The sequence below is a fragment of the Neovison vison genome, chromosome 7 (genome assembly GCF_020171115.1).
Source record: "Neovison vison isolate M4711 chromosome 7, ASM_NN_V1, whole genome shotgun sequence".
In the NCBI taxonomy this organism is placed as follows: Eukaryota; Metazoa; Chordata; class Mammalia; order Carnivora; family Mustelidae; genus Neogale; species Neogale vison.
In genome coordinates, this window is record NC_058097.1 from 135295390 (window position 1) to 135314576 (window position 19187).

Consider the following 19187-nt stretch of genomic DNA (forward strand, 5'->3'; position numbering starts at 1 on the left):
ATATCATGCCAGCTCTTTCTGGCCTGCCAGGTCTCTGTGGATAAGTCAGCTGCCAATCTAATATTTTTACCATTGTATGTTACAGACTTCTTTTCCCGGGCTGCTTTCAGGATTTTCTCTTTGTCACTAAGGCTTGTAAATTTTACTATTAGGTGACGGGGTGTGGGCCTATTCTTACTGATTTTGAGGGGCGTTCTCTGAACCTCCTGAATTTTGATGCTCGTTCCCTTTGCCATATTGGGGAAATTCTCCCCAATAATTCTCTCCAGTATACCTTCTGCTCCCCTCTCTCTTTCTTCTTCTTCTGGAATCCCAATTATTCTAATGTTGTTTCGTCTTATGGTGTCACTTATCTCTCGAATTCTCCCCTCATGGTCCAGTAGCTGTTTGTCCCTCTTTTGCTCAGCTTCTTTATTCTCTGTCATTTGGTCTTCTATATCGCTAATTCTTTCTTCTGCCTCATTTATCCTAGCAGTGAGAGCCTCCATTTTTGGTTGCACCTCATTAATAGCTTTTTTGATTTCAACTTGTTTAGATTTTAGTTTTTTTATTTCCCCAGAAAGGGCTTTTATATCTCCCGAGAGGGTTTCTCTAATATCTTCCATGCCTTTTTCAAGCCCGGCTAGAACCTTGAGAATTGTCATTCTGAATTCTAGATGTGACATATTACCAATATCTGTATTGATTAGGTCTCTAGCCTTTGGTACTGCCTCTTGTTCTTTTTTTTTGTGGTGAATTTTTCCGCCTTGTCACTTTGTCCAGATAAGAGTATATGAAGGAGAAAGTAAAATACTAAAAGGGTGGCAACTACCCCAGGAAAATATGGTTTAACCAAATCAGAAGAGATCCCAAATCGTGAGGGGGGAGAAAGGGGATAAAAAGAGGTTCAAAAAAAAGAAAGAAAAAAGAAAAAAAAAAAAGGAATTAAAAAAAGAAAACGAAGAAAGAAAAGTATGAAAAAGAAAATATATATATATTAGATAAACTAGTTAAAAAAACGTTAAAAATGAAAAGGGTAAAAGTTAAAAAAATTTTTTAAAAATTTAAAAAAAATTAAAAAATTTAGCAAAAGTAGAGGAAAAAAAAATGAAAAAAGAAAAATTACTTTAACTGCAAGACCAAAAAATCACAGGGAGAAAGCCATGAGTTCCGTGCTTTGCTTTCTCCTCCTCTAGAATTCTGCTGCTCTCCTTGGTACTGAAACCGCACTCCTTGGTAGGTGAACTTAGTCTTGGCTGGATTTCTTGTTTATCTTCTTGGGGAGGGGCCTGGTGTAGTGATTCTCAAGTGTCTTTGCCCCAGGCAGAATTGCACCGCCCTTACCAGGGGCCTGGCTGAGTAATCCGCTGGGGTTTGCTTTCACGAGCTTTTGTTCCCTGAGCGCTTTCCGTAGAGTTCCGGAGGACGGAAATACAAATGGCGGCCTCCTGGTCTCCGGCCCGGAGGAGCCGAGAGCCCGGGGCCCCACTCCTCTGTGCACCCTCAGAGAACAGCGCCCAGTAACTCCTGTCTGCCTGACCTCCGGCCGCGCTCCGAGCTCACCGAGCCTGCGACCGGTTCAAGGTAACCCCGAACTGCGAGCTTGCTGTCGGCTCTGTCTCTGCAGCCGGCTTTCCCACTCCAATACCCGCAAGCTCTGCGACACTCAGACACCCCCTATCCTTCTGTGACCCTGCGGGACCTGAGGCCACGCTGAACCCGCGTGGGCTTCGCCCCGGTTTAGCCTCTGGAGCGATGTCCCTCAGTGGAACAGACTTTTAAAAGTCCTGATTTTGTGCTCCGTTGCTCCGCTGCTTGCCGGGAGCCGGCCCCTCCCCCCGGGGTCTATCTTCCTGTCGCTTTGGATTCACTTCTCCGCTAGTCCTACCTTTCAGAAAGTGGTTGTTTTTTGGTTTCTAGAATTGCTGTTCTTCTTCTCTTCGATCTGTCAATGGATTTGCAGGTGTTTGCAATCTTTAGATAAGCTATCTAGCTGATTTCCTACTAGCTGAAGTAGTCTCAGCCTGCTACTTCTCCGCCATCTTGACTCCTCTCCAGGGGAAATTTTAAATATAAAAAATTACTACGTAACTAGTAAGGAGTGGTTAAACATGGCTATATATATGCATAAGATGATTTACTTTCTGAGAGTTTGACAAATGGATAAAGAGGGTCAGAATTTAGCCAGAAGGAACAATATGTTTAAAAGCATGTGCCCATGAAAGATTGGCATGTTTTGGAAATCATAAAACCCTAAGTGGTAAATCTCTGAAAAGCCATTCCCAATTTGATCCTTTCCCTCCCTTTCAGAAGGAGAAACATGTTACTTGAGACTGCCACTTTTTTTTGACTCCCCTTACAATATGACGGCACTTTGCAAAATCCCCTGTTCTCAGTGATCTCAAGGTTTTCAAAAAAACATATCCAATGCTAGCCATTTTAGCATGCCTTCCACTGGCTATGATTTTCAGATAAAACAAAACAGGTTAATGAAACCCATATTTGTTCAGCTACGGGTCCCCCAAAGGGCAGGTAAAATTTGACAAAATATAGGTTCTCTTGTTGGCCCTACACTGTGGTTCTGCAGTGTCACATGCTAACTTGATGGCCCAGGACACCTTATTTGCATTCTTTTAGCCTCTGTTTTCTCACCTAAAAAAGGAAAAAAGAAATAATTGTGCCTCATTCATATAATAGTTATGAAGATTAAAGAAAATAAGGCACAGGGCATTCCTAGAGGAGTTCCATTCACATAAAAAAATACTCAATATGTGTTAGTTATTATAATGGGACTCCATTTCTCTCCACAGGGAAATTTTCCATTACTTCTACTACTCCAATAGGAGAACTTAGCATTGCATAATTACACTGTACACTTTCCACCTCTATTTTTCTTGGTATTCTCTTCGTTTAGAATCTTCTCTGCTCTTTTCTATCTGCTACTTACCTGCTCATTCTTCAAGGTCTGGTCTTTCTAGGCTCGATTATTCAGAAGTTATTGCTTTCCCCCCAGTGCTCCTTTCGGATTTTTGTTTATGACTCTTTTGCTGCATTAAACACAGCCTGATGTTTTGTACTTTCTTGCACAATTATCCCGCTTCCACACTGAACTTGGAGCTGCTTGAGGTTTGGAACTATGTCAGTCATTTTTGTCTTTAAAATCTAGCATGAGGGTTGGAAGTTAGTAAATGTCATTAATTGGTTTAATTTACTTCTCTTGTTTTTATGACTTATCCTTTTTAGGAATTATCAGTGAATTTAATGAAATGTCAATGTTTACTGAATACCTCTTACCTACAAGCCATATGTTGTTTTACTGTTTTTGGTTGTTGACTCTCTTGTGTTAGAGTAGAGGCATGATGTAGTGAATTGAAGAGAGGGCTTTGTGGTACTGATATCTGGCTCCTCTTATACTGGTGTCCGCTATTGGGAAAATCACTTAAATTCTCATAGTATTAGTGTCCTCACCTATTTCTGGAGATAATATTACTTATCTAATATATGATTTATTAATTACACATGTTTAAGATCTGCATGTAGCAAGCTCTTGGGTGGGGGAAGGCATTGTTAACTGTTCCTCATTTATTAAGATATTGACATATTTCTACTCAGGAAGGTTATTTAAAGCCTGGATATAATTATAATCTTAGAGTTTTATGTTATTACTTTAATTATAGTCATAACAATGATCATAATAGTTTCTTGGTAACCCTAGGAGAAAGTTCCCAAAGATAACTCTAAACCTGCTGGATGTCTATCTTGTACCATACCATCTTGGACTCTTTAATATATCATATTCATTTAATTATAACAATATCTTGGTGCGCCTAGGTGGATCAGTTGGTTAAACATTTGCCTTCAGCTCAGGTCGTAATCCCAAGTTTCTGGGATCGAGCCCTGCATCAGGATCCCAGCTCAGCAGGGAACCTGCCTCTCCCTCTCCATCTGGCTCTCTCCAGCGCATGTTCTCTCTCGCTCTCAAATAAATAAATAAGGTCTTTAAAAAGCTGTCACAGTATCTCTTTGCGCTATTCTGATCCCAATATTTTCGGTTAAAAAACTGAGATTCATGGGGTTGAATCAAAATTTCCAAGGTCACTTAATGGTCAGCTGATAGTCATGCCTTAAACTCGCCTTTTTTTTTTTTCCTGATTTTAATTCTAGCGTTCTTTTCATGGTTGCCATATACAAAATGCCCTATATTAAGCAGATTGGATGTGAATTTAAAGATCCTTGCAACTTAGTTCATGTAATAATAAATTAGTGAAAAATTAAGTGTTGTAATGTGCCTTTCCAATTTAAAGGCTTTGGGGATAACATTATAAACACGTAAGGCTAGGTACTTTCTCAAAAGAAGCTGGTCACACTAGATTCACTAATTCATATAAAAGAAATTAAACTTTACCTGATTCTTGTAGGTTGCTATAATCATAGCCCAGATCTCTGGATGAAATAAAAAAATCACCATTCCTGTACAGAGGTATAAAAGGAACCATGTAGGATTCCCGGTTGTGTCCAATGGGTGCATTGGCTTCTGGATAAACTTCTTGAAGAGGATGGTGCCTTCGGAGCCACTGTTCAAAAATACTGTAGAGGAAAGGATTATTCAGACTCAGAAACATGTTATTTATAAAATATTTAGAATTCTTGGAGTAAAATAATAAGGCATATCTTAAAACCCCAAGACATGGAAAAATCCCAGATATATTTTTCATGCTTTGAAAATATTTTGTAAAGCACTAGCTCATAGTGTCAGGCCCTGATGAAGCTCACTCATTTGAAAGAAGTGTGAGAGGATAACATTGGAAAGGGAATTTCTTAGGTAATTGAATCTACGTGACAAGTTTAAACCTTTCAGAAAGCTTCAAAGCAAGGATAATTATTGGTTGAGTGACAGCAGGGTTGAAATTGTAAATTAAATGTGTTTCTTGTCTCAAAGAAAGCCCAAAGAAAGAACACATAAAACTAAGTTAGAATCAGTTCTGGCATTTGGTCATTTTGGGGGTCACAGAAGGGAATTTTCAATTATTTCAACCAACTTGCCATGTTTTGTGAAGAGTATGCTTAATGAAAGTTGGGGAAAGAAAGAGCTCTCCTCCAAAAATGGAGACTAAATATACTTGGACTGGTTTCCCAACTTCCCCAGAAACTAGAGTATGGCCATACGATCAATTCTCAGTCAGTCAGATATACCCATGAAGACTTTGAAACAGATATAGTGACACACAGAAACAAGAATGATGGAAAACTATTCTGGTCGTGAGCAAAAACAGTTGCAATAACTTATGGGGGATTGCAAGACTGGAAGAACAGCAAGGAAATATCCAGTGTTTTATAGCATGGTTTTAGCGGATTTCATGGTTGTTACCCTCTTGCTCCCTTGTCCCCACCTGTTTCTGAACCTCATTCTCCATGATTTCCTGACCTATTCAGTATCCTTTTAGTAAAGACTTTTTCTGTTAATTAGCCAGAGTTAGTATCTGTTGTATGCAATTAAAAATTCTGACTGGAACAAAAGGTAAACAATTAAGGGACAAAAACGATTGAGTAAGAATACTCAAACTATAGGAGAATTTATATTGTGTCACTAAAAACGTGAGAAAGAAAAAGATTTTGTATTATCAGGTCATATAACAGAGGTTATATGATATAAATATACATATATGTGTGTATGTCTGTGTGTGTGTGTATGTGTATATGTGTGTGTATATATATATATATATATATATATATATATATATATATAACATTTAACATAGATCTGAGGTCAGAGAACTCCCCTTGAGCCTAGCTCTGGGTATGACTGTAAGCAAATCACTGAAATTCTTGGAGATCTAGCCTCCTCATCCTTAAATGAAAGCAATAGTATCTGTCCTATTTCTAAAGGGATTATCCAATGTGCTAATATCTGTGAAAGTGCTAATAAATATTGTTATTCTGCTATAAAATGTATTCCAGGAGATAAAATGTACATGCATAGCCCAAGCGATGGTGCCTGTAAAGGAAAGAGATAAAGCTTCAAACAAACAAACAAATTTGAAAAAACATTATGAAGTACAATAAAGGAGATAACAACGATGCTGCATGGCAGCATGGTGATCATGTTTTCCGTGATGGAGAACAAGTCTCTTTGCTTAGAGAATCTGGACTTCAAAAACCCATCGTGCTTAAAGTTGACGTTTATTCATTTATTTATTTATTTACTTGATTTATGTTCAGTTAGCCAGCATATAGTACATCATTAGTTTTTGACGTAGTGTTCAACGATTCATTAGTTGCGTATAACACCCAGTGCTCATTGCAACATTATCTGGTTACCCCACTCCCTTTTGTAACCCACAGTTTGTTTCCCAGAAAATTGGTTTTATCCCAGAAAATGGGCTTTTAATTGTGAATTAATTGTGGGATCAGAAGGCTACTGCTAAGTCCTGAAACTGTGGTCCATAAATTCTAAATAGCTCAATTATTAAATATATTTATTGAGTTTTTATTATATGCCAAATTTTGGAGAAACACAAGCTTGCATAAAACCCTGAGTTCCATGGGTTGTGACAAAGGATGTTTGTAAAATTTCTTAACCTGTTTGATTTTCCTTTTCCTCACCTATGAAGTGGGAATAATATTTCTGCATTAATTAGTATAATATAAGTAAGGTGTATATTTAAGTACTTGACAAATCTAAGGGGAAACAGTCATCATCCACATTCCCTTCTTCCTCTTCTCCCCACTCCTCACTACTAATGTTATCCTGGAAGAATGTTACAAGTGGCAAGAGAGAAGAGACATACTGTAATAGAAATGCCAAAGCCATGTATATTTGTTCTTCTTCTTCTTCTTCTTTTTAATTAGGTAAACATTTATTTTTTTTTAAAGTTTTAGAGGGAGAATATAAGCCGTGGTGGAAGGGGTGAGGAGCAGAGGGAGAGGGAGAGAGAGAATCTTTAGGAGACACCATGCCCAGTGCAAAGCCCAATGCAAAGCTCGATCTCGATCTCACAACCGTGCGATCATGAGTTGGATGCTTAACTGACTGAGCCACCCAGGTGCCCCTTTGAGCAGGGTCTTTTTAAGAAGGGTTATGATTCTGACCAGCAGGAATGAGAAAGAAGATTCAAAAAGTTTGGTTTTTCTGTGTGTGCCTTAGTAACTGGCCTAACAAACAAACCCTACGTTCTATTCAGGTCCTAAAATTTTATTAATTAGCTTTTTTGTTTTAACTTCTGTAGGTTTCTTTCTTTCTTTCTTTCTTTTTTAAAGATTTTATTTATTTATTTGGCTGACAGAAAGAGAGAGAGGGAACACAAGCAGGGGGAGTGGGAGAGGGAGAAGCAGGCTTCCCGCTGAGCAGGGAGCCCAATGTGGGGCTCAATCCCAGGACCCTGGGATCATGACCTGAGCTGAAGGCAGACACTTAACGGCTGAGCCACCCAGGTGCCCCAGGTTTTTTCTTTTGATAAAGCATTACTTGTTTATTACATGCAATCCAGAAAATGCAAGTGAGCAGAAATGAGAGAAGAATTCATGTAATCATTTCATATTTCTGTTCCATCTAGTTTATAAAATATGCATAATAACACTACATATATTTTAACAAAAAGAGAATTGTATTGTAGATAATGTTTTAAAGGCTATTTTATTTGTATTATGCAATATTTGATGTTTTAAAAATATTTAAACATGCTTAAACAATGTTTACCAGCTTTTCAACTGGCAAATCTAATTTTTTTTAAATGAGAAGGAGGCTATCTGATAAAATTAATCTCCCACCCCCACCTCTACTAAACTTTGATTTAGACACAGCCTACTGTTTCTAAACAAGCCACCAGATAAGGGTTTGAGGCAAAAATTGTGCCTTCTGTCAATTGAGAAAAATTACTACTGTAGTTCAACTTATAAATAATCTTTTTTTCTGCCAAGAAACAAAAATTCTTTACCTAGATAAGACAAGGACATCAATTCTTAGCACCAAAAGATTTAATGGATAAAACCGTTAATGTGCTCACCCACCTTATCAACCTTTTAAAATGAAGGTATTAATCTTGATTAAGTTCTTTATTGGTGGTTCTCATCCTCAGTTAATTTCATCAAACCATGTCTAAAATGACTCACATTGGAATACTGATGCTTAACTTAAATAATCACACTGACATTTTGGCAAGATCTTATTACCAAAGATTTATATAAACTGTATCTAGACAGTTTTCTGGAATTAGGAAGATGTAAAGATGATTGCAGATGCAAATAGGAAGGAATGTGTTTTATATATAAAAGTAATGCAAGACATCTGGTTTCAAGTCTGATATATAAGAATTCTGGACACTCTCATCCTTACAGCAAGAAAAGGCTAGACAAATGGAAAATCAACAACTTTTCTTGGATCATGAGAGAATGAGGTCATAGGACAAAGGCTCACCTACCCCCCTCAGAACTGCAGAGATAATTACATCCAGGGGAACACAGCTGAGACTTGCTCACCAGGAAGAGAATCAGCTGTATCCATAAACCAGTAGAGATACGTGAACATTTTGATGAATGGTTGGAGATTGAGTATGGCCTAACAGTGGTAGTGAGAAACTCCTGGGAGCCATAGTGTAAGGGGAACTCCCAAGCACTTGGGGATTTTAACTCCAGGAACTCTACCAGGTTTTCATGATGAAGACTGGTGAAAAATCCCCTCCTGGGAGGGAGAGAGAGACCGTTATGAAGTAAGTCCCCAGACTTCTCCATAACAAACCTCTTTCATTCAGAGGAAATAAACTTCCAGAGTCTTATCCCAACTAGGGGAAGGGGATTCCAGATTTTCTGTCTCACTTAGGAGAAATTAAAGCATAGGGAACTTTGGTCAGAATTTCAAGGAAACAAACTGGGACTGCTGTAACCAAACATGTAGGAGGGAGAGGGGAAAAAAAAAAGGCTATACAATTGAAGAAACAGTCATGACGGTCACAGCCCCAAGACATTGGCCAAGTAAAAGACTGAAATTTAATATTTTAGGACACACACACACACACCCCACCTTGATATCAAAAGAACTCCAGTATAATGATAGGGATTACAAGTGAAAGAGCTACAAGATAGGGTACCTGGGTGGCTCAGTCGTTAAACACCTACCTTTGGCTCAGGTCATGATCCCGGGGTCCTGGGATCAAGTCCCACATGGAGCTCCTTAGACTGTTTCTTCCTCTCTCTCTGCCCCTCCCCCTGCCCATGCTAACTCTACCTCTGTCTCTCTCTCTCTGTGTCAAATAAATAAAATCTAAAAAAAAAAAAGCTACAAGGCAGACAGTCCGAAGACAAGTATACAAGAAAGCCCAAAGCCAAGAGTGAAGACTAAGACAGACCGAGGAAAATTTGAAGCCTCCAGCACCTACAGCTACAAAAATCACTAAACACAGCCCAACTTCTTGCCAATTAACATAAATCCTTACATTAAAGGCCTAGCTACCTCGTTCCTACTACTCAATAAAATATATCTGATTTTAAAGAACAAATCACGTGGCATGCCAAAAGCCAAGAAAAAGACAGTCTGAAGAGACAAAGCAATCAAAGCAAAGTAAACACTAACTCAGATATGTGATAGATATTGGAATTATCAGACAGGCAATTTAAATAGTTGTGAATAATATGTTAAGGGCTCTCACAGAAAAAGTAAATGACATGCAAGAGCAGATGAGCAGTGAAGCAGATTGGTAGAAAGGCTCTAAGAAAGACTCAGAGGAAATGCTGGAAATCAAAAACACTGTAGCAGAAATGAATAATGCCATTGATAGGCTCATCAGTTGACACAGCTTGAAAAGAATGAGTAAGCTTGGAGATAGAAACTTCCCAAACCAGAATGCAAGGAAAGAAAGAATGGGGAAAAATAAATCAAGAACTGTGGGATGATTTCAAAAGAGGGTAACATACGTGTAATTGGAATAACAGAAGAAGAAGAAAAAGTGAACAAAGCAGAAGAAATATTCTCCAATAAAAGGACCCGGAGGTACCCACTGAAACCACTCCCTATGGCCGAAGCTGGAACAATCTGAGCCACAGAAAAAATAAAGTAGTAGTAGATTATCACCTAAAATGTAAAATATAGAGGAGTCCTCGCTGATATAAAGTAACGAATAAATAAATAAATAAATGGGGGGAATACATAAGTCTGCCATGCAGAATTTTAAATATTATATAGATACTCCAAATACTTAATGCAGGTGGTATATAACTCTGCACATAGTGACTTCCTTCCAAAGAGTATTAGGGAGGAGCAGTGGAGTCATCTAACAGTTTGAGAAACCTGACCAAACCCATCTCTGCCAGGTGATGAAGGTTAACATCAATAATCTTATGTTATATCCACCAAGATCATCTAACAATTGTAAATATCTATGCCCCCAATATGGGAGTAACCAATTACATAAGAAAACTGTTAATCAAGATAAAGAATCATATTGATATGAATACATTAATAGTAGGAGATCTTAACATGCCTCTCTCAGAAATAGATCATCAAAGCAGAAAATCAATAAAGAAACAAGCGCATTGAATGACACATTGGACCAGATGGACCTCATAGATATATACAGAACATTCCACCCTAAAACAACAGAATACTCATTCTTCACAAGTGCACATGAAACCTTCTCCAGAATAAACCACATACTGGGTCACAAATCAGGACTCAACCAAAAGACTGATATTATTCCCTGCATATTCTCAGATCACAATGCTTTGAAACTGGAGCTCAATCACAAGGAAAAGTTCCGAAGGAACTCAAACACCTGGAAGCTAAAGACCACTTTACTTAAGAATGCTTGGATCAACCAAGAGATCAAAGAAGAACTGAAACAATTCATGGAAACCAATTCATGGAAACCAATGAGAACAATTCATGGAAACCAACACTTTGGTCCAAAACCTATGGCGTACAGCAAAGGCGGTCCTAACGGGGAAATACATAGCCATCCAAGCCTCTCTCAAAAAAATTGAAAAATCCAGAACACAGCAGCTGTCTCTACACCTTAAAGAACTGGAGAATCAACAACAAATCAAACCAACTCCACACATAAGAAGGTAAATGATCAAGATTAGAGCTGATATCAATGAGGTAGAAACCAGAGATACAGTAGAACGTACCAATGAAACTAGAAGCTGGTTTTTTGAAATAATCAATAAGATCGATAATCCATTGGCCACACTAATCCAAAAGAAAAGAGAGAAAGCCCAAATTCATAAAATTATGAATGAAAAAAGAGAGATCACAACTAACACCAAGGAAGTAGAAACAATCATCAGAAGTTATTATCAACAGTTATATGCCAATAAGCTAAGCAACCTAGATGAAATGGATGCATTCCTGCAAAACTATAAACTCCCAAAATTGAACCAAGAAAAAAATTGACAACCTGAATAGACCAATATCTAGTAACAAGATTGAAACAGTGATCAAAAACCTCCCAAAAAACAAGAGCCCAGGACCTGATGGATTCCCCGGAGAATTCTACCAAACTTTCAAAGAATAAATAACACCTATTCTCCTGAAGCTGTTTCAAAAAATTGAAGCAGAAGGAAAACTTCCAGATTCTTTCCTTGAAGCCAGCTAACCCTGATCCCCAAACCAGGCAAAGACCCTACCAAAAAGGAGAATTTCAGACCAATATCATTGATGAATATGGATGCTAAGATTCTCAACAAGATCCTAACAAACAGGATCCAATAGCACATTAAACAGATTATCCATCATGACCAGGTGGGATTCATCCCTGGGCTACAAGGATGATTCAACATTCGCAAATCAATCAATGTGATAGAACAAATTAATAATAGAAGAGAGAAGAACCACATGGTCCTCTCAATTGATGCAGAAAACGCATTTGACAAAATCCAGCATCCGTTCCTGTTAAAACGCTTCAAAGTATAGGGATAGAAGGAACATTCCTGAACTTCATCAAATCTATTTATGAAAGACCCACAGCAAATAGAATCCTCAATGGGAAAAAGCTTGCATCCTTCCCATTGAGATCAGGAACACGACAAGGATGCCCACTCTCACCACTCTTGTTCAACATAGTATTAGAAGTCCTAGCAACAGCAATCAGACAACAAAGAGAAATAAAATGTACCCAAATTGGCAATGAAGGAGTCAAACTCTCTCTCTTCGCAGATGACATGATTCTTTTTATGGAAAACCCAAAAGACTCCACCCCCAAACTACTAGAACTCATACAGCAATTCAACAATGTGGCAGGATACAAAGTCAATGTACAGAAATCAGTGGCTTTCTTATACACTAACAATGAAAATACAGAAAGGGAAATTAGAGAATCGATTCCATTTACTATAGCACCAAGAACCATAAGATACCTGGGAATAAACCTAACCAAAGAGGTAAAGGATCTGTACTCAAGGAACTACAGAACACTCCTGAATGAAATTGAAGAAGACACAAAGAGATGAAAGACCATTCCATGCTCTTGGATCAGAAGAATAAACATTGTTAAAATGTCTATACTGCCTAGAGCAATCTATACTTTTAATGCCATTCTGATCAAAATTTCACTGGTATTCTTCAAAGAGCTGGAGCAAATAATCCAAAAATTTGTATGGAATCATAAGAGATCCCAAATCACTAAGGAAATGTTGAAAAACAAAAATAAAGCTAGGGGCATCATGCTACCTGATTTCAAGCTTTACTACAAAGCTGTGATCACCAAGACAGCATGGTACTGGCATAAAAACAGACACATAGACCAATGGAATAGAGTAAAGAGCCCAGATATGGACCCTCAACTCTATGGGCAAATAATCTTCGACAAAACAGGAAAAAATATACAGTGGAAAAAAGACAGTCTCTTCAATAAATGGTGCTGGGAAAACTGAGCAGCCATATGTAGAAGAATGAAACTCGACCATTCTATTACACCGTACACAAAGATAAACTCAAAATGGATAAAAGACCTCAACGTGAGACAGGAATCCATCAGAATACTAGAGGAGAACATAGGCAGTAATCTCTTCGATATCAGCCACAACAACTTCTTTCAAGATATGTCTCCAAAGGCAAAGGAAACAAAAGCGAAAATAAACTTTTGGGACTTCATCAAAATCAAGCTTGTGCACAGCAAAGGAAACAGTAAAAAATACAAAGAGGCAACCCACGGAATGGGAGAAGGTATTTGCAAATGACAGTACAGACAAAAGGTTGATATCCAGGATCTATAAAGAACTCCTCAAACTCAAAACACACAAAACAGACAATCATATAAAAAAATGGGCATAAGATATGAACAGACACTTCTCCAATGAAGACATATAAATGGCTATCAGACACATGAAAAACTGTTCATCATCACTAGCCTTCAGGGAGATTCAAATTAAAACCACATTGAGATATCACCTTATCTTGCCAAAATTAGCAAGACAGGAAACAACATGTGTTGGAGAGGATGTGGAGAAAGGGGAACCCTCTTACACTGTTGATGGGAACGCAAGTTGGTGCAGCCACTTTGGAGAACAGTGTGGAGATTCCTCAAGAAATTAAAAATAGAACTTCCTATGACCCTGCCATTGCACTACTGGGTATTTACCCCAAAGATACAGATGTAGTGAAAAGAAGGGCCATCTGTACCCCAATGTTTAGAGCAGCAATGGCCACGGTCGCCAAACTGTGGAAAGAACCAAGATGCCCTTCAACGGACAAATGGATAAGGAAGATGTGATCCATATACACTATGGAGTAATATGCTTCCATCAGAAAGGATGAATACCCAAGTTTTGTAGCAACATGGACGGGACTGGAAGAGATTCTGCTGATTGAAATAAGTCAAGCAGAGAGAGTCAATTATCATATGGTTTCACTTATTTGTGGAGCATAACAAATAGCATAGAGGACATGGGGAGTTAGAGAGGAGAAGGGATTTGGGGGAAATTGGAAGGGGAGGTGAACCATGAGAGACTATGGACTCTGAAAAACAATCTGAGGGTTTTGAAGGGGTGGGGGGTGGGAGGTTGCGGGTACCAGGTGGTGGGTATTATAGAGGGCACGGCTTGCATGGAGCACTGGGTGTGGTGCAAAAATAATGAATACTGTTATGCTGAAAATAAAGAAAAAATAAATTTTAAAAAAAGGAAAAAAACAGTCTTATGTTGATAGCCCGCAGCCTTGATATGATGTGAAGAGAATGGTGCTTACCTCTGTCATCTTCCTACCCAAAACACATAACTCCAGTCTAAACATGAGAGAAACACCAGGCAAATCCCAATAGGGAGTCCTACAAAAATCTGAGCAGTATTCCTCAAAACTGTCATGGACATCCAAAACAAGGGAAGTCTGAAAACCTTTCACAGACAAGAAGAGCCCAGGGGACATTATGATTATATGTAATGTGGTGTCCTGCTTGGGATCCTGCAAAAGATGTTAAATAACTACTAAGTAATCTTAATAAAGTCTGAGCTTTGGTTAATAATAGATCAGTATTATTTCAATAACTGTGACAAATGTTCCATACTATTGTTAAGATATTAATAATAGGGGAAATTAGAGCTGGGGTATATGGGAACTTGGTTCTCTCTTGGTAACATTTTTGTAACTAGAAAACTACTCTTCAATAAGAGTTTATTATTATTATTATTATTTTTAAAGAACAACTAACAAGAAAGCCTTGATGTAGGTGGATATTTAGGAACTGATTTTCTCTACCTCCACCACCACCACAACAAAAAACTAACATACCTTTGTATAACAGAACAAGTTTTCATGTATTCATCTATTTTAGAGATGATGAATATGTACATTCTGAGCATCTATAACAAACTGTCTCTGTGCAAGGGAATGTTCCCCAAGTTACCTTTGGTGAAGTTTCCTGTCCTTGGGATACTTAGAGTCTAGGGGTGGAGACAGATACTAACCAGTAATTTCAAACTGGCAAATACTGTGCAAGAAAACAACATAGTAAGAAGATGTGATGGGGAGACTTCATTTCATCTGCAGCCTCTTGGAAAGTCTCTGATAGTGTGTTAAACCCAGAGTTGAAGAAGGCACATTTAGATAAATGGTGAAAGAACATTTCTGAAGACTCAGAATTTGCAAAGGGCATTTGATGAGAAGTACACAGCAAGTCCAAGGAACTAAATGACTGATGGGTTAATGGAAAACAGGGACAAAATAGTTCAAGATCAGGCTAGAGAGGTAAGTGGGACCCCAAGCATGAAGTGCAGCAAAAGGCATGTGAGAAATATTTGTATTTTTCCGAAGAGCAACATGGAGTCACTGTCTCTGGGGTGGTAGTTGATAATTTTTAAAGAATTGATATGATAATCATTTTTAAAGGATTTCCAGATTGCACTGTGGAGAGGGGCTGAAGGATAGTAAGGGATCCTTTGCTATACCTTACAGGGAGCAAGGAATGAAGAAATCACCGAGGAAGCAAGGTCTAGGCAAAAATATTGTTTTTTTTTTGGCAAAAAGAATGTGTGTGACTCTTGAATCAGCACAACTGAAGAATGAGGTGTCATAGAAAACTCCAGGTTTTCTGGCTTATACTGTAGGACAAAATATTTTTATTCCTCAAAATGTAGACAACTGGAGAGGAAGGGTGACATGAGGAAAGGATATTAATATTCTGATTTTTGATGTGTTGTGTGCTTGAAGATACTGTAGAACTATCCCAATGGGAATGTCAGGTGTGGAGCTAGATATTTGGGTCTGGAGTTTAGAGCAAGATTTACTCCAGAAATATAAATGGAGAAGCCATCATCCTGTTAATAAGTGAAGCTATGAGAGTAGTGAGACAATGAAAAGATAAGAGAATCAAGGATTAGTTTTCTCAGGTTTCATCTTTCTGGAAGGCCAATACAGAAGAAGTGATCATCACATTGCTTTGAGACCCACTGCCTGGGATACTGACAGCCAGCCAGTCAAAATTCTGCTCTAGTAGGGGGAACAAATTCACCTAGTCTGCAGTACTATGTTATGGTAGCCCTAGCAAAAGTAACACATCATAGTACTTACCTAAAGCAATTCTTATAAGTATTAAATGTGTTAATATATGTAAAACTACGAGAATAATGTACAGAATAGGATAAGTATTGTTATATTAAAACTATAATTACCTTGTTTTTGAATTTTCCTTTCATAGGGATTCCTTAAAATTTATTTTCTACCACACCTTCTGTTCCTTCCTTAGATCAAATGCCAAGTCTATGAAAATATCAATCAAAGTTACTGTTCCTCTCCTCTGATTATTGCATTTGTTATGTTGTAATCATCTGATTATGTGTCATTCTAATAGTGTATGCGGGAGCTCGCTGAGAGCAATGATGTTGTCTTATTGATCATGGTTCACTAAATGTCCCTCTTACTGCATATACAACAAGTGGGCTGGGTTCATGTACTTTGAAGATATGTGAAATTTAGTAGGAGTTGTAGAGTTTTCTTGGGAGAGCACACAAGTTTTTACTAAATTCTCAAAGAGAATGTGAATTAAATACATTAAGATATCATTTAGTGGTTAGAAAAAAGAACTGAGAAAAAGAAGAATCTAAGAGATGCTGATGGCTTTGAGTTGGATATCTCTGTAGATAGTGCTCTTCACTGACCCACGACAGTTAGGACAGTGCCTAGCATGTAATAACCATTGGGCTATGTGCTGGGAATATAAAGTCAAACAGAGAACTGTCTCATCCTCAGGAGAGCTGCCATGTGATGAGTCACTCAGCTTGGTATGGTATGAGTTCCATGGGAGAAGAAGGGCCATTAACATCTTAGGAGAACAAAGAATGAAGAGATAGCATCTGATTCAGAAGGTCATGGGTAATGTATTAGAGTTCCCCTGAAAAATAGGACCGGTGGGGTATATGCATGTTTCTGTGCTTGCAGAGAGACACACAGAGAAAAATATAGAGAGAGGAAGAGAAAGTAACAGAGAAATCCAGAGAGAGAGAGTCTCATATGATTGTAGAACTTGGTAAATCCAAAATCTGCTGATAGGCAGGCAGACTGCAGACCAATGCAAGACACACAGTTAAAATCCAAAAGCAGTCTGCTAGCATGATTCATTCTCACTTGGGGAGGTTCATTTTTTTCCTATGAAGAGCTTCAGCTGATTAAATGAGATCTACCCACATTATGGAGGGTAATCTGCTTTAGTCAAAGTCTACCAATTGAAATATTAATAGCATCTTTAAAAACACCTTCACAGAAACATCTAGAATAATGTTTGACCAAATGCCTGGGTACCATGGCCTAGCTAAGTTGACATATAAAATTAACCATCATGGTGGTGGTGAGTAAGACACCCTATTTTAGGCTACACTCATACCCAACTCTTGAAAAATGAATAACACAAGTCTGAGCAAAGTAATAAATGGGAAAAGGCAGTCTAGGAAAGAATAAAGCCCAAGCATAAAGAAATGGAGGTATGCTTTTGGGGCCCAGCGAGCAGTTCAAAGGGCTGGAAGGAAGGATGTATGTGGATACATAGGACTAAACCAAAACTATATAGGGTCTTTTTTTTTTTTCCCAATTTATTTATTTTCAGAAAAACAGTATTCATTATTTTTTCACCACACCCAGTGCTCCATGCAAGCTGTGCCCTCTATAATACCCACCACCGCATCCTCGCCAGCATCTGTCATTTCCTGACTTGTTGATTTTAGCCATTCTGACTGGTGTGAGGTGATATCTCATTGTGGTTTTGATTTGTATTTCCCTGATGCCGAGTGATATGGAGCACTTTTTCATGTGTCTGTTGGCCATCTGGATGTCTTCTTTGCAGAAACGTCTGTTCATGTCCTCTGCCCATTTCTTGATTGGATTATTTGTTCTTTGGGTGTTGAGTTTGTTAAGTTCTTTATAGATTTTGGACACTAGTCCTTTATCTGATATGTCGTTTGCAAATATCTTCTCCCATTCTTTCAGTTGTCTTTTGGTTTTGTTAACTGTTTCCTTTGCTGTGCAAAAGCTTTTGATTTTGATGAAATCCCAAAAGTTCATTTTTGCCTTTGCTTCCCTTGCCTTTGGCGATGTTCCTAGGAAGATGTTGCTGCGGCTGAGGTCGAAGAGGTTGCTGCCTGTGTTCTCCTCAAGGATTTTGATGGATTCCTTTCTCACATTGAGGTCCTTAATCCATTTTGAATCTATTTTTGTGTGTGGTGTAAGGAAATGGTCCAATTTCATTTTTCTGCACGTGGCTGTCCAATTTTCCCAACACCATTTATTGAAGAGGCTGTCTTTTTTCCATTGGACATTCTTTCCTGCTTTGTCGAAGATTAGTTGACCATAGAGTTGAGGGTCTATTTCTGGGCTCTCTATTCTGTTCCATTGGTCTATGTGTCTGTTTTTGTGCCAGTACCATGCTGTCTTGATGATGACAGCTTTGTAATAAAGCTTGAAGTCCGGAATTGTGATGCCACCAACTTTGGCTTTGTTTTTCAATATCCCTTTGGCTATTCGAGGTCTTTTCTGGTTCCATATAAATTTTAAAATTATTTGTTCCATTTCTTTGAAAAAGATGGATGGTACTTTGATAGGAATTGCATTAAATGTGTAGACTTCTTTAGGTAGCATAGACATTTTCACAATATTTATTCTTCCAATCCAGGAGCATGGAACATTTTTCCATTTCTTTGTGTCTTCCTCAATTTCTTTCATGAGTACTTTATAGTTTTCTGAGTATAGATTCTTAGCCTCTTTGGTTAGTTTTATTCCTAGGTATCTTATGGTTTGGGGTGCAATTGTAAATGGGATTGACTCCTTAATTTCTCTTTCTTCTGTCTTGTTGTTGGTGTAGAGAAATGCAACTGATTTCTGTGCATTGATCTTATATCCTGACACTTTAGTGAATTCCTGTATAAGTTCTAGCAGTTTTGGAGTGGAGTCTTTTGGGTTTTCCACATAGAGTATCATATCATCTGCGAAGAGTGATAGTTTGAATTCTTCTTTGCCGATTTGGATGCCTTTAATTTCCTTTTGTTGTCGGATTGCTGAGGCTAGGACTTCTAGTACTATGTTGAATAGCAGTGGTGATAATGGACATCCCTGCCGTGTTCCTGACCTTAGCGGAAAAGCTTTCAGTTTTTCTCCATTGAGAATGATATTTGCAGTGGGTTTTTCATAGATGGCTTTGATGATATTGAGGTATGTGCCCTCTATCCCTACACTTTGAAGGGTTTTGATCAGGAAGGGATGCTGCACTTTGTCAAATGCTTTTTCAGCATCTATTGAGAGT

General features: G+C 38.2%; 1 protein-coding gene across 1 annotated transcript in view; it reads right to left on the minus strand.

Annotated features, from left to right (window-relative positions):
- TYR (tyrosinase) overlaps positions 1 to 19187 on the minus strand; it is a 113907-nt gene that overhangs the window by 11030 nt on the left and 83690 nt on the right. The window contains exon 4 of the mRNA XM_044258342.1: positions 4385 to 4566. Coding sequence (XP_044114277.1) covers positions 4385 to 4566 — 182 coding nt within the window. The remainder of the gene's footprint in view (positions 1 to 4384; positions 4567 to 19187) is intronic.